The following is a 15,657-nucleotide window of genomic DNA, read 5'->3' on the forward strand; positions in this document are numbered from 1 at the left end:
AAATAGCATTTAATCATATCTTTAAATGAGATCTTCATGGGTGATATATATTACCTCTTCATATATATATTGTGATTTATAATTAAACCACAATAAATATCAAGAGGTGTTGAAGTATTTAGAAATATTTATCATGGTGTGTAAAGTGTTTGAATAGTTTATTTCTTGAACAATATAAGTACTTCATCAAATCAAGTATAAACTACTATGTACTCGTTCCAGCAGCTCTACATCCTTCCTAAAAACGAAACCTCCAAACAGGGTATGCAGTACTGAAGGTGTGGCTTGACCATTGCCTTATACAATGGGATAATCGCCTCCTTGTCCTTTCTAGCAAAATTCCTGTACATATCTTTGACAAAACATCATGAACTATGATGGCAGCCTGTCTGGATTGCTCAGAGAACTACATATCTGACTGCACAATTGTTTTCATTGGCATTTCTTAACCCATCTGCCTAACGTTTTAGATCCTGTTGCAGCAGCATACTGTCATTCATATCATTAACCACTACACCCATCTGCAAACTTGAACATTAAGCCTGATATGCCTTCATCAATGTCATTAATGAATATAGAAAACAACAAGGACCCAACACCCTGGTGACTCCACAAAGAACAGTGTCCATTGATTACAACTCTGTCTTCTCCCACTCAACCATCCCTTTATGCCTAGCAGCAAGTTGCCCTTAATGCCATACTGCTCCAATTTGCAGCAGTTTATGTTCAACAGTTTCAAAAGCTTTCCTGAAATCCAAGCTGTATGATATCGAAATTATATTTTACATCCAGTTCCTTTGTGGCCATATTGTAGTATCCAGTCAAATTGGTTAGACAAGATTTCCCTTAGCCAAACCCATGCTGTGTATGAAGTATAATTGCAGTCCTGTCAAGATAATCATGCATTACTTCTTTTAGTAGTGATTCCATTATTTTCCCTAGAAAAGAAGTTAAACTAACAGGTCTGTAATTACTGGCACCCTTTGATCTCTCTTTGTGAATTTGGGGTTATATTTTTTCATGGATGCTGTCATAATTATGGCTAAGGGTTTGCTTACTTCCTATGCTGCCTCTGTTAACATAATTGGATAGATCCCATCCATCAGAGGTGCCTTTCTTATGTTTAAGTTCAACAGTTTCTCTTCCATTTTACTCCTAGTTATTATAAAATCATTTTAGCGCTCTGTTAGAGTTTGATAAACTTCTGGAATCCCTTTCCCTAAAGAATTCCTCATATTTGAATGTAAATGCAAAATACTCATTCAGTTTGTCAGCAACCTGAGCAGGATCATCAACTGTTGTATCATTGATATCATGAACCAATTTGATTCATCCCTTTCCTTCTAGTCTTTAAAGAAGTCTTTGCTGTTTTTCTTTTCATCCCTCTCCAAACATTTCTTGTAATCATCCTTCCCTTGCCTAACTTCCTTTGTGACTTGGATTACAGACTAGTTTATACCTACCATATGCTTTTGTGTCACCTGATAATTTATATGCATCTTATGTATTTTTCTTCTCTGACACAAGTCTCATCAGTTCATCTGACATTCACTTAACCTAAATCTTGAAGAGTATTTTTTAGTTGGTATGAAAAGCTTAGCTTCTTTGATTATTTCCCCTGAATTTCAACCATTTAGAATTTACTGATGGTAACATCATCAGTTGGTCCTACTGTATAGAATTTAAAAACTGTGTGAGACTACTGTAGTCAACTTTATGAACAAAACAACCCTTCCCTTTAATCTTGATGGTAGACTAAATATAAAAATAGCAAAATGCTTCAAGTGCAGTACTCGCCTTGAATATAATCTGCAATAGTTTTATGAAAAGACTGATGGCTAAATATAAGGTGGAATGGTTAAGTTAATGCATTAAGGTGGGATGAGATTTAATTTAACAGAATTTTAAAATAAGCGCAAGGAAGCAGAAGTGCACTACTCCATCCCTGGTTGTCATAAAGTAGAAAATAGTTAATCTGGAAAATAAAAAAATTGATATTGCCAATAGTCGTGACGACAGACTTTCGTTAAGTTATAACACCTTCAGTTGGCGGTGTTAAATGAGAAGTAACGCGTGCTGTATTTTAAGGAATTTTCTATACTCTCGTGATGCTCTTTTGGACATGTGGGAATCTCTCTCACATTTGAGATTCCCACGTGTCCCAAAGAGCATCACGAGAGTATAGAAAATTCCTTAAAATACAGCACGCGTTACTTCTCATTTAACACCGCCAACTGAAGGTGTTATAACTTAACGAAAGTCTGTCGTCACGACTATTGGCAATATCAATTTTTTTATTTTCCAGATTAACTATTTTCTACTTTATGACAACCAGGGATGGAGTAGTGCACTTCTGCTTCCTTGCGCTTATTTTAAAATTCTGTTAAATTAAATCTCATCCCACCTTAATGCATTAACTTAACCATTCCACCTTATATTTAGCCATCAGTCTTTTCATAAAACTATTGCAGATTATATTCAAGGTGAGTACCGCACTTTAAGCATTTCGCTATTTTTATATTTAGTCTATTATCACGGTACTATAAGAATTCTATAACTTTATTCTTGATGGTAATTAAATCTTTAAGTAAAAATACCAAATCAATACACTGTGATCACTGCTACCTAGTGGTTCTTTTATTTGCAGATTCTTAATGCATTAATAATCACTGCTAATAATCAGATCAAGAGTATTACTCCCTCTGGTTGCCTCTCGAACATGCTGCTGTAGAAAACAGTCATCCAATAAATCCACAAAGGTCTTGCTAGTCTGAGTGACCAATCTACAAGTTCCAATCAGTATCTGGAAAGTAAAATCCTCCATTATAAGACATTATGATATATTGGCTCACTGTATTTCTCTGTTATTATTCTCGTCAGAGTCATTAGGCCTATAACAAATCTCCTACTTTGATTACTTACTCTTACTTTCCCAGTGTTTATGTAACTCCAAACTGATTCAACATTGCACTTGTCACTCATGTGACCAGTGCAGTGTTGAGTGCAATGTAAGAATTTACTGATAAAGGAACCATTAGGTGGCAGTGATCGCAGTGTACTGATATGGGATTTACTTAAAGATTTAACTACCATCAGGGGAAAGGGAAGGGTTTTTGCTTTCATAAAGGCTACAGTGGTCTCAGATTTTTTAAATTTCATACAGTGGGACCAACTGATGATGTTATCAACAGCAAATTCTAAATGGGAAGCATTTAAGGAATTAATCTTGGAAGCTACTAGGCTTTTCATACCAACTAAGAAATACTGTTTGAGGTTTAGGCCTAAATGGATATCAGATGAATTAATGTGGCTTGTGACAGATAAGAAAAATGCAAGGGATGCATATAAATCATCAGGCGACACAGAAGCGTATGATAGATATAAGCTAGTCTGTAATCAAGCCACAAAGGAGGTTAGGCAAGTGAAGGTAGATTATGAGAAATCTTTGGCAAAGGATGCAAAGAAAAACAGCAAGGACTTCTTTACTTATATAAACTCCTAAAGGAAAGGGACGAATCAGTTTGGTCAGCTTGATATTGATGGTTTGACTGTAAATGATCCTGCTCAGATAGCTGACAAACTGAATGAGTATTTTGCATTTATATTCACACATGAGGAATTCTATAGGGAAGTGGAGGACAGAAGCTTATTATACTCTAACAGGGAGCTAAATGATTTTGTAATAACTAAGAGCAAATTGGAGGAGAAATTGTTGAATTTAAACACAAGAAAAGCACCTGCGGTAAATGTGATCTATCCAGTTATATTTACTGTAGTTATGGTCATCTTCTTCATCTTTTAAAAGGAAGTAGAAATTTTTAACAATTAAATCAAAGATTGAGATTTTAAATAGACTTTTAAATGGAGAAAATGGGTCTTTGTTAGCAAGATTTTACGAAGTTGAAAAGTCAACCACAACAGAAATTAAAAACAACAAGGAAAAAATTTTAAAGTTCACATTGAAACTTGATTCAGATGATGGTGCAAAAAAAAAAAAAAAAAAAAAAAAAAAGAAAAACTATGAGAACAGCTAATAACCCATCCCTCGAATATACTGTTTGTCACTTTTGTAGTTGGGTTCTGTTAGCATAAGTGACTAAGGCCATATTGCTCTGTGTATATTGTCTGTAAATTGTGGGTTCTGTGGTTGATTTTCTGTTTTCTGGATTAAAAACCCGAGAAACACTGACTAACTTGGCCATGTTAGAAAAAGGCCCATAAAAATACCTCCCATCATTCACATGACTTGAACTCAGGTCTTTTACACCCGGGGTGGGGAGATGACGGCGATTCTACCCACGAGGGCTAGGTATGAGCAACAGACTAAATGCTGTGCAACTGAACTACTCTTGCTGAAAAGAGTGAGCGATCTGGCAGCAAAGAAACAAAGTTCAAAAATGGTGCAGAAAAAAATAAATTATTTTTGTTAAAGGCCTACACATATGTGTTATTGTGGCTAAAAGTTCCATTTGTTTTATGCCTATGAATAAATACATGTAAGTACAACTTTGTTTTTATTTCTAAACTCACTAAACCTTTTTTTGTAGTCTTCAGAACGGTATTTTTGGTAAGCTCGAAATTCTGAACAAATCAGAAGTCTGAATTCCCCCCAGTCCCAATTAGTTCAGATTATTGATGCTCTTACTGTACCTAATACTAACAACTCATTAATAAATATGGAAACAGTTTCAGAGTTACAACAATGTTACAATAGTCAAATTAAAGTCACTTCTATTAAAACACTGTGTGCTTGATTACACATCGCCACTAACCACCCTAAAAAACTATGCAAAACTTCAGTAGCTACAGGGGGAGTAAAATATCTCAAAATACCTTATAAATTGTCAAACAGTTTCTTTTTTACATTTGTCATTGACAACAATTGATTGAGGGAAATATAATCTTGTGCAATATTTAAATTAACTTAAGAGCCCATATAATATTTAAATCAATTTAAATAAAATCCAATTAAATTATCACAAATTGTTGTAATTGATAGTTACACATTTATGAAGCAGTTACTAACCTTAACTGTACAGTATGAAATATTCTTATTGTATTTGTTTATTTATTTTTTTAGAGATGATGTGGGAAAGATTAGAGTTTTCTCTGTAAAGATTGCCCTGGCCACCATCTGTTCTGGAAAGCTGACAGATAAACTACGTTGTGAGTTGCTGCAGTTTGTTTAGTTGTAAGAAGTAAATATCTTGTCATGCATTACATTAGTACGTGTAGCAATAATGCATTTTAAGAATCGTACTAATTATTTGATATAGTTCTGGAAAAAATTGATGTTAATTAAATTTTAATAGATTCTTTTATAAGCAAGGAAAATTATAGACACACACATATAGTGTATAGCAGACATGATCAAACCATGCCTCGCTAGACACATGTGGCTGGCTCTTTGGCACTTGAATTGCAGATCCCAGGGAAATATAGACTGAGAAAATTCATTTCTCCAAAGAATACCTTGATTAACAAGAAATTTTGAAGTGCTGTATTGTTGGGATATCAGAGACGTGGTGCCACATTGATTTAAGCAGTGCAGAAATGGAATTTGGAGAGTATAATATGTAAAGAACAGATAGACAGGACAGGAAGGTAGGAGGGGTTATGCTGTTAGTTAAGAAACACATAAAATTTAAGGAAGTGCATCCAATTGACAGTGCTGGACAATTAGCATTAGTAGAGCAGTGATGCAAGAAAGCAAGCTTATGCAGCATCAGCCAAAAAAAAACAAAACAAAACACAATCCTCCCATTTCACTCCTTCATTCATTCCAAATGCCTCTCCAGCTCAGCCCTAAATTTATTTAGGCTATCAACTTCCACAACAAAAGATGGAAGCCTGTTCCACCAATCAACTACCTGCTGGGTAAAGGCAAATTTCCACACATCTGTTCTATAACTGTCTTTCCTCAATGCAGTGTTCAGTCAGCGTGGTGTGAAATAAGCACTGGAAAAGGGAAAACTAGAATAGGTGTGTGCTATAGGTCTAATGAGTATAATGAGCAATTGTGCAGAGAAATAGTGAGCCAGTAAATGAGAATGTCTTATAATGGGGGATTTTAACTTTCCAGATATTGATTGGAACTTGTGGGTTGATCACTCACACACTGGCAAGACTTTTGTGGATTTATTGGATGACTGCTTTCTACAGCAACACGTTCGAGAGGCAACCAGAGGTGATAATACTCTTGATCTGATTATCAACAGTGATTCTTCATGCATTAAGAATTTGCAAATAAAGGAACCACTAGGTGGCATTTATCACAGTGTACTGATGTGGGATTTACTTAAAGTTGTAACTACCATCAGGGGTAAGGGGAAGGGTTTTTGCTCTCGTAAAGGTGACTACAGTGGTCTCAGAGGTTTTCTAAATTCTACTCAGTGGGATTAGCTGACGATGTTACCAATGGTGAATTCTAAATGGGAAGCCTTCAGGGACTTAATTATGGAGGGTACTAGGCTTTTCATACCAACTAAGAAATACTGTTTAAGGTTTAGGCCTAAATGGGTATCAGATGAATTAATGAGGCTCATGGCAGAGAAGAAAAAAACCATGGGATGCATATAAATTATCAGGTGACAGAAGCCTATGGAAGATATAAGCTAGTTTGTAATCAAGTCACAAAGGAGGTTAAGCAGGCAAAGGCAGATTATGAGAAATATTTGGCAAAGGATGCAAAGAAAAACAGCAAAGACTTCTTTACTTACATAAACTCCAAAAGGAAGGGGATGAATCAGATTGGTCCACTTAACATTGATTGTTTGATTTTTAATGATCATTCTCAGGTAGCTGATAAACTGAATGAATATTTTGCATCTACATTCAAAAATGACGAGTTATTCAAGGAAAGGAATTCCAGAGGTTTATCAAAAAACTAACAGGGAACTAAGTGATTTTGTGATAACTGAGAGAAACGTGGAGGAGAAATTGAAATTAAACATAAGGAAGGCACCTGGGGTGGATGGGATCTATCCAGTTATATTAAAGGAGGCAGCAGAGGAAATAAATAAACCGTTAGCCATAATTTTGAAAGCTTCCTTGGACTCAGGGGAGGTTCCCAACGGACTGGAGATGTGCAAATATATCCCCAATTCACAAAGAGGGATCAAAGGGTGACACTGGTAATTACAGACCTGTTAGTCTAACTTCTGTTCCAGGGAAAATAATGGAGTCACTGGTTAAGGAAGTGATGCAGGGTCATCTAGACAAGACTGCAGTTATAATTCAGACACAGCATGGGTTTGTTAATGAGAAGTCTTGTCTGACAAATATGATTGGTCATATATTGGCCATATCCAAAGGAATTGAATTCAAAGAATAATTTTAATATCATATACTTGGAATTTAGGAAAGCTTTTGATACTCTGGCACATAGAAGGCTGCTGTACAAATTGGAGCAGTATGGCATTAAGGGCAAGTTGGAACAATAGATAAAAGGATGGTTGAGTGGGAAAAGACAGTGAGTAGTTGTTAATGGACACTGCTCTTCATGGACTAATGTTATTATTGGAGTGCCCCAGGGACCAGTGTTGGCCCATTGTTGTTTTCGGTATTTATCAGTGATATTATCTGGTCCTTGAGGTTGTCACAGACATTCTCTCAGATATGCCAGACAAGCTGTACTTGCTACCTGGGAGTCTTAAACTCTGATGGAACTGATATTCAGGTGACATTCAAGTAAAGTGGACCCAATTTCAGCGAAGTCCGGACAGTCTCCGACAGCCAAATCCTTTGCTTGCACCTTCATGATGGTGAGACTGTTAGTAATCCATGGTATAACCTCCATGCACAAGCACACTGTGGTTGACCACACACATGCAGCACGCACGCACAAATGAAGAGGCTTTTAGTCCATGTTAATGTTAAAAGTCGACATGGTGAATTCTGACTTCTGAAACTACTAATTGGATTATTGCTAGTAATGTGGAGAAACAGTATTGTGGTAGTATTGAAATAATTTTGTTTCAGTGGTATATATTAGGGTAGGAACAGCGTCTTAATTAACTCTAGCTGGCTTTTCTTTTTTTTCTTCCCCTTCTTTCTTTCATGGAATTGTGGCTAAATATCATGTATTTTATTGCTTAATTCCTTCTGGATTATGAAATGTGCATACCAAAATTTATTTATGTAGCTGCATCATTTTCATGTTGTCAATTTGGTCAGAAACAGAGGAATTATGGCATTCAAACTTAGTTCAAAATGCCCGAAAAGCACACATTTGTGATAATTCTGAAAATTGCTATATTATGCTAATAAACACGTGTAGAAAATCCTGGGATGAACAATTGACGAGTTAAAATCACCATGATAAAATGGCAAGTTTTCATTCTGTCATTGTATTACTTCATATATATAGTAATTAAGAATTTGTTATTAAGTTTTTTTCTACTTTAATGGTCATACACATATCATTATATGTATAATTTTGTTTTAATATTCAAGATCTGTAAGAGAGGAGTGGACTATGAGGGCTATTTGATCTGAGCCTCAATCGGGTTTTTCCTCGCCAACTTAGTGCATTAACACAGAAAAAAGGCTGGATAAGCATTATTGTTAAAAAAAAAAAATTTTTTTTTTAGCCAGGGATCTCAAAAGCATGAAATGACTAGGCACATTTTGGACACTGAAAGTGCCTGATAGTATTGTCTTAATTATGTACATTAAAGTTGCATATATTCCTTAAGTTGCATATACTATTTTTTATTAGTTTATTGATTATTTTTGTAAATTTATTTGTTTTATATAATGTCTTGTAATTTGAATTAGATTTTGTTACTCTTCTGTTAAAAATTTCTAGATTTGTTAGAAATGCTTAAATGATAAGGAAGATAACAAATATTTAGTTTGTTGCTAAAATTTATCTTATGCACTTTTTTATATGTATGTTTTATATCCCTCCAACTCCCACCCCCAAATTTAGGGAGAATTTTCTCTTACTCCTGCTTAGAAAAGATTACAAAAAATTAATTTCTGTGGTGATCAAGATTTCCTGGCAAAAATAATGCACAAACTTTAATTTCATAAATTCTTTGCACATTACCGAAGGTGGTTTTGAAGTCTGTTCTGCAGATGGATTCAAAAGTTGAGATTTTAGAAATATATTAAATCAAATTTGCAAAATATAATCTTCAGTTCATTCACAATGAATTTTCAGAATTCATTTTTTGAATTATTATATGTAAGGAGATTTTTTTTATCATTTATCATTCTATTTTATTCATTTAAAGAACATAAAATATTGTTTAAAATAAAAATTAACATATGAACAGTTAGACATATTAAACAACATGTTCACTGTACCCCTCCACATTTTATCAATAATGTGTCACAGTAAGAGTGTGAAATTACAAAGAAGTTGTGAGGAAATGTGTTCCACTCTTTCCTCTGACGCAGAACAGATTTCATCTTTGATAAAATTGAAGCACAGGAATGGTTTGTGGATGTTTTTGATAACTTGAGAGGTGAAAATCATGTGGGCTTAAAAAGGTGACATTGAAGGCCATGCCAGTCCTTTGCCACACCCTTCAGGGTGGTAGTTAGAAACTGCATGATTGTCAAAAATTTCATGCTGGACTCCAGGACAATTCTCGAAAATATTCACTATTGCTAACTAAATATCCAGACCATTCTTTATGGAGTAATGATGTTGTTGGTAGAAAAAAATTTGAAGCTTGAGCTGTAAAGAAAAGAAATAGTATGATAAATAAAAAATCATCCTGTATATATAGTATACAACACTGTATACTTTGCATTTTTTTTATTTCTTTTTTTTTTAAAATGCTGGCTAGTATTATAAAAAATCTTACATTATAATAATACAAATTGTAATTTATATTTTAGCATTTTCTCACTACATTTGACCTTATTTCCTTGTAGAAACTTTATCCAATTCAATTTTTATTTCAGATATTTTTTCTTTGATATCTGATACTAATGGTCATCTAGTCCATGGCAAATTTGCTGATTTTTTGAAAGAAGTTTTAGCTCTTCCCTGCTCTGTGTATGAATCACCTTCCTTTTATTACACAGACAGCCTTCCAAGAACAATATTTGATGGGGTATGTATATTTTGAACCTGTTTTATTGTTATATTAAAAACTGAAATGTTAGAGGGTTATCGAAAAATTACCATTGACTGTTATGGGTCAGTTTAATTTTTATGTAAAATTGTACAAAGAATTGGAAGAGGTATTGGTCACATGCACATTATTTTTGCCTTATTATCTTTATGCCATTGGCAAAAAAAAAAAAGAGTTTGTGTGTGTGTGTGTGTGTGTGTGTGTATATATATATATATATATAGGTGGAGAGTATAAAGGTAGATAGATAGATAGTGTAAAGTGCTAACATAACTGAAATTGTAATTGCGGAGAACAAAGCAGTGAAAGATGATAATAATAAGTAATTAGGAATACTAATGCCGTGTGTCCTGTGGTTTCAGCGCCTTCATTGGGGACCAGCTGTCTTGGTCAGCTTAATTTTAATGTAAAATTGTATAAAGAATTGGAAGAGGTATTGGTCACATGCACATTATTTTTGCCTTATTGTGTGTATATATATATATATATATATGTGGAGAGTATAAAGGTAGGTAGATAGTGTTAAAGTGCTAACATAACTGAAATTTTAATTGCGGAGAACAAATGTAAAAAAAGCAGTGAAAGATGATAATAATAAGTAATTAGGAATACTAATGCTGTGTGTCCTGTGATTTCAGCGCCTTCATTGGGGGACCAGCTGTCAAAATCAAAGGAAACAATGGTAAGAAGTACAGCCTCCGTTTCTGACACGAAATATACGCAGCACATGGTACACATAGGAGTTCAGTATTGAAGGTCGGGGTTAAATTTTTTTTTTTTTTTTTTAATTTAAGTGGTGTGGCATGTATATTTCATGGCTGACCCGATGGAGGCAGAATGCAAAGATTAATAAGAAGTAGGATACTTACTGAGGTCAAGTAGGTATATATAATTATAGAGAAGGTCTGTACTGCAGCGAAAGGTAAAATTAAGTGGTATGCCATACCGCTTAAATAAAAAAAAATAATAATAATAACAATAACCCTGATGTTCAATACTGAACTCCCACGTGCTGCATATATATTTTATGTCAGAAACAGAGGCTGTACTTTTTGCCATTGTTTCCTTTGGTTTCGGCAGCTGACCCCGATGAAGGCACTGAAATCACACATGACATTAAGTATTTCTATTTACTTATTATTATCTTTCTCTGCTTTGTTCTCCCCAATTACAATTTCAGTTATGTTAGCACTTTAACACTACCTACCTTTATACTTTCTACCTATGTATCCATTAATGTCATTGGGTTCATTCTGCTTAAATTTAGCAGCATCCTAGGTCCATTTAATTAATTAGTTAATTAATTAAATAATAAATATTTTATACCATTAAATTCTTAAAAAAGTTTATATATATATATATATATATATATATATATATATATATACAGGGTGATTTACTACCAGTGCGACAAACTTGCAGGAGGTGTAGGGGGCACAAAGACGAATTGGAATCACATAGCATTGCAGGGTCCGAAATGCCTTCGTCATGCGGTAGAGGACATTGGACGGGAGGTCGCGTGAACAGCGATCCCGCTGGAAGTCAGCATTTGTGAATCTGTTCCCGAGGCAGTAGGATGGACGAGTATTCAAACGTTGAACTGGCCGACATGCACCTCGCGTATGGAACTGCGGACTGTAACAGGCGCGCCGCTCTGCGCTTGTACCAGGAACGTTTCCCGCACAGACGTGCTCCTCATCATACGATTTTCGCACGTGTTCACAGAAGGTTACGTGAGACTGGTTGTTTCACGAGAGGTACCATGAATTGAGAGCGAACGACGAGGACGCCAGACAATGAGGAGAATGTCCAACGTCTTGCAGAAGGCAATCTGAGTAAGAGTACTCGAGCGATAGGCTAACGATTGGGTATTTCCCAATCCACTGTATGGAGGATACCGTCAACAAACCAAATGAGTTCATACCATCTGCAACACATCCAATCATTGGAGCCTGCGGATTATCCACTCCGGAGGACTTTTGCTACTTGGTTTCTTCAACAGAGTGCTGCAGACAGCGCATTTGCTGCGCCTGTATTGTTCACGGATGAGGCAAGTTTCACAAGAGAGGGAATCTTCAATCAACATTATGCCCATTTGTGGGCTTTGGAGAACCCCCCATGGTACGCGAACACATTCTTGGGCCGGCATTGTTGGAGACCACCTCATTGGACCATACCCTCTGCCCCCTCGTCTGGACTGTAGGGCATACTTGATCTTTCTACAGAAAGTCCTGCCCGAACTTATTGAAGAAGCACATGATCCTCAGATGTTGTGCCGCTCAATGTGGTTCCAGCATGATGGGGCTCCCCCACATTACACCAGTGACATCCCCCAACACCTAAACGTTACATTTGGACAGCATTGGATAGGTCGTGGTGGTCCGGTTCACTGGCCTGCTAGATCGCTGGACCTATCATGCCTGGACTTCTTCTGCTGGGGTCAAATGAAGACATTGGTGTACGAGACCCCCGTTGATTCGGTTGAAGACCTCGTCGCTCGCATCTCTGTAGCTACTGGGGAGATTCGAGACACGCCAGGAATCTTCCAGAACGTTAGGGATTCCATGGGGCAGCGCTGTGAAGCCTGTGTGACTGCTTCTGGTCGAACTTTCGAACACCTTCTGTAGCATGGCTTTTTGCCAATGTAAAACTTGTCATCAAAGTGATTTCTGTTACACAAATGAGTTGCTGTTTCTTTTCTTTTTCTTTGTTTACGCGACCTCCTGCATGACGAAGGCATTTCGGATCCTGCAATGCTATGTGATTCTGATTCGTCTTTGTGCCCCCTACACCTCCTGCAAGTTTGTCGCACTGGTAGTGAATCACCCTGTGTATATATATAAATGGGTTTTCAATGTAACTCTTTAAAAGAAAAGTTTAGAGTCACATGGAAAAGAGGTAAACAGTGGATGAAATGGTTTCGGTGAAAGCAAGATTAATAAATTAGGTATTACAGATGCACCTAAAAGTGCAAAGCAGCATTAAAGGATGCACGAGTATATGTAATTTATATTAAATTAAATTAAGTGTAAATGGATGTGAAAGTTACACAAGGTGCCAGTAACTATAAAGGTGAGGAAAGTAGAAAGAGAAGAGTAGTAGGTGAGTGAAAGGTGGAAGAATGTTCATGTCCTAGAGTAATATGATGAATTAAGTAAATTATGGGCTGAATTGCCAAGCCAATATAAAGTGGGAGAACTGTAAAGTAAAATTAGTACAAAAAATATTAATAAAATGCAAATGAAATTAAAATGAAAATGGCTGTCAACTGATATTGGGGGGAAACAATTTTAGTAAAAGGTCTAATATAGGTAATGCAAAAATTGCTTGATCTGATGTCAGAAGAATGGCAAATGTGCAGAATCTGATGTCAGTTGAAGCAAATATTGATACATGATCAGGTAATTTCATCAGGGTGATGAAATTGATGAAATTACCTGATCATGTATCAATATTTGCTTCAGCTGACATCAGATTCTGCAAATTTGCCTTACCTATATTTGACCATTATCCAATATGTCCCCCCCCCCCCACATCTGATGACAGCTGTACCATTTTTTTAATTTTGTTTTGTTTTATTTTATTTTTTTATTATTTATATTATTTATATTACTATTTTTATTTTGATTTATTTGTATTTTACTGTACTAATTAATTTTACTTTACAGTTCACCCATCTTTCATTGGCTATGTAATTCAGCCCATAATTTTCTTAATTCATCATATCTTTTAGGAATTAACATAATCAGAGGCTGTGTAACATATCAACAATATTTCTTTATTGCTTTTTTTTCCCCCCAGTCTTTATTTTTCTTCATAATCTATTAATTTTAATGTTTATATATATATATATATATATATATTATAAGATGCAATTATAAGAGAATATATGGAAATCAAAATATAAATATTAATATAGATAATGAAGAGACAGGCTTGATAGTTTCTTCAAGATTTTTAAAAATTTCTGAGAAATTTTATTCTAGCTTGGATATCACATTTTTTTTACATTTGACACAGTACAAATTATGAATGTGTTCTGTCTCAAAAGCTTGTTATGTCAAATGTTCTGAATTTCCTATGGAAGTATTTTGCATAGAAACAATGTTATAAGTAGTGATTAGTTGTGAAAAATAGCAGAAATCCAACCTTTTGTAAATAAACAAAAAAAAAATATATATATAAAAAAAATAAAATAAATAAAAGCATTTTAGTGATCTAGAAAAGGATCCCAAATCCCAACAAAGGATCCTCCCCCCATCCAATCCAGCTAAGGTGAACCCCTCCTTGCTGTCCTTTTCCCCAACATTACTGTTATGGATAAAGGGATGGTTGAGAGGTAGAATGCAGAGAGACTGGTTATTAATGACAACTGCTCTTTGTGGACTAATATTATTAGTAGAGTGCCTCAGGGTTCGGTGCTGGTCCTTCATTTTCAATACTTATTAATGATATTAAATGAGGCGCATTGAGCTCACTGTCTAAGTTTGCTGATGATACAAAGGTTGGCAGAGTGTTTAATTGCAGGAATTGGTATACCACTGCAAATAGAAATTAGACAGATGGGCTGTGAAGTGTCATTTGAGGTTTAACATTAATAAATGTACTGCATGGTATTGCATATGGGCAGCAGTAATCCAAGAATAGCATGCCAATTTTTCAGTGCCACACACTCAAGGTGGTGAAGAATGAAAGAGACCTAGGGGTAATTATAGCCTGACATTTAAATTCTCTGGGCAATGCAGATCGGCTGCTAGGACATCTCACAGGGTTCAGTTAGGAAAAGATAGAATTTCAAGTTTTTAGCATTGGTAAAGGCACATGATGCAAAAAAGCAAGCTTATATAGCATCAGCCAAAAAAAACAAAAAACCTCATTTCACCCATCCACTCACTCCAAATGTTTGTCAAGTTCTGCCTTGAATCTATTTAAGCTATCAACTTCTACAACAACAGATGGAAGCTTGTTCCAGCAATCAACCATCCGCTGGCTAAAGGCAAATTTCCGCACATCTATCCTACAACTGTCTTTCCTTAATTTGAATTTATGCCCTCTCAGGCAATTATTCTGAGCAAGAGGGAGAATCCCATTAGCATTGAGCATGCTCAAACCATTCACGGCTTTATACACCTCAATCAGATCACCTTGCAGGTACCTAGTCTTCAGACACTGTAATTGGCAAAACTTAAGCCTTTCTTGGTAAGAGCACCCCTTTGTTCCTCTCGCCAATCTTGTAGCCCTTTTCTGTACTCATTCCAGCAGCTCTACATCCTTCCTATAATGTGGTCTCCAGACCTAAAGGTATGGCCTGATCATTGCCTTATACAAGGGAATAATCACCTCATTATCCCTGCTAGATCAGAATCCTGTTCCTTATTAATAATGCTGTTAAACATTTAATACTGCTAAATGTTCACCATTGCTAGTTTTGTTAGAAGCAAAACTTGGAGTAATTAAAATAAAAGAGCTGTTACATGACAACTCCTTTAAAATATCAGCATTAAGAAGAATAATGAGGATAAAACTGATAGAATAATTCTACAGTTGAGTAACTAATACAGAGCCA

At 35.5% G+C, this 15,657-nt stretch overlaps 1 protein-coding gene across 1 annotated transcript in view; it reads left to right on the forward strand.

The window, feature by feature from the left end:
* LOC150087585 (dystrobrevin beta-like) overlaps positions 1 to 15,657 on the forward strand; it is a 152,181-nt gene that overhangs the window by 57,142 nt on the left and 79,382 nt on the right. The window contains exons 5-6 of the mRNA XM_090372149.1: positions 5,081 to 5,166; positions 9,919 to 10,070. Of these exons, the coding sequence (XP_090228275.1) occupies positions 5,081 to 5,166; positions 9,919 to 10,070 (238 nt within the window). The remainder of the gene's footprint in view (positions 1 to 5,080; positions 5,167 to 9,918; positions 10,071 to 15,657) is intronic.

This window comes from Mastigoproctus giganteus, chromosome 4 (genome assembly GCF_048544385.1).
Source record: "Mastigoproctus giganteus isolate SK-2022 chromosome 4, ASM4854438v1, whole genome shotgun sequence".
NCBI classification, from domain to species: domain Eukaryota; kingdom Metazoa; phylum Arthropoda; class Arachnida; order Uropygi; family Thelyphonidae; genus Mastigoproctus; species Mastigoproctus giganteus.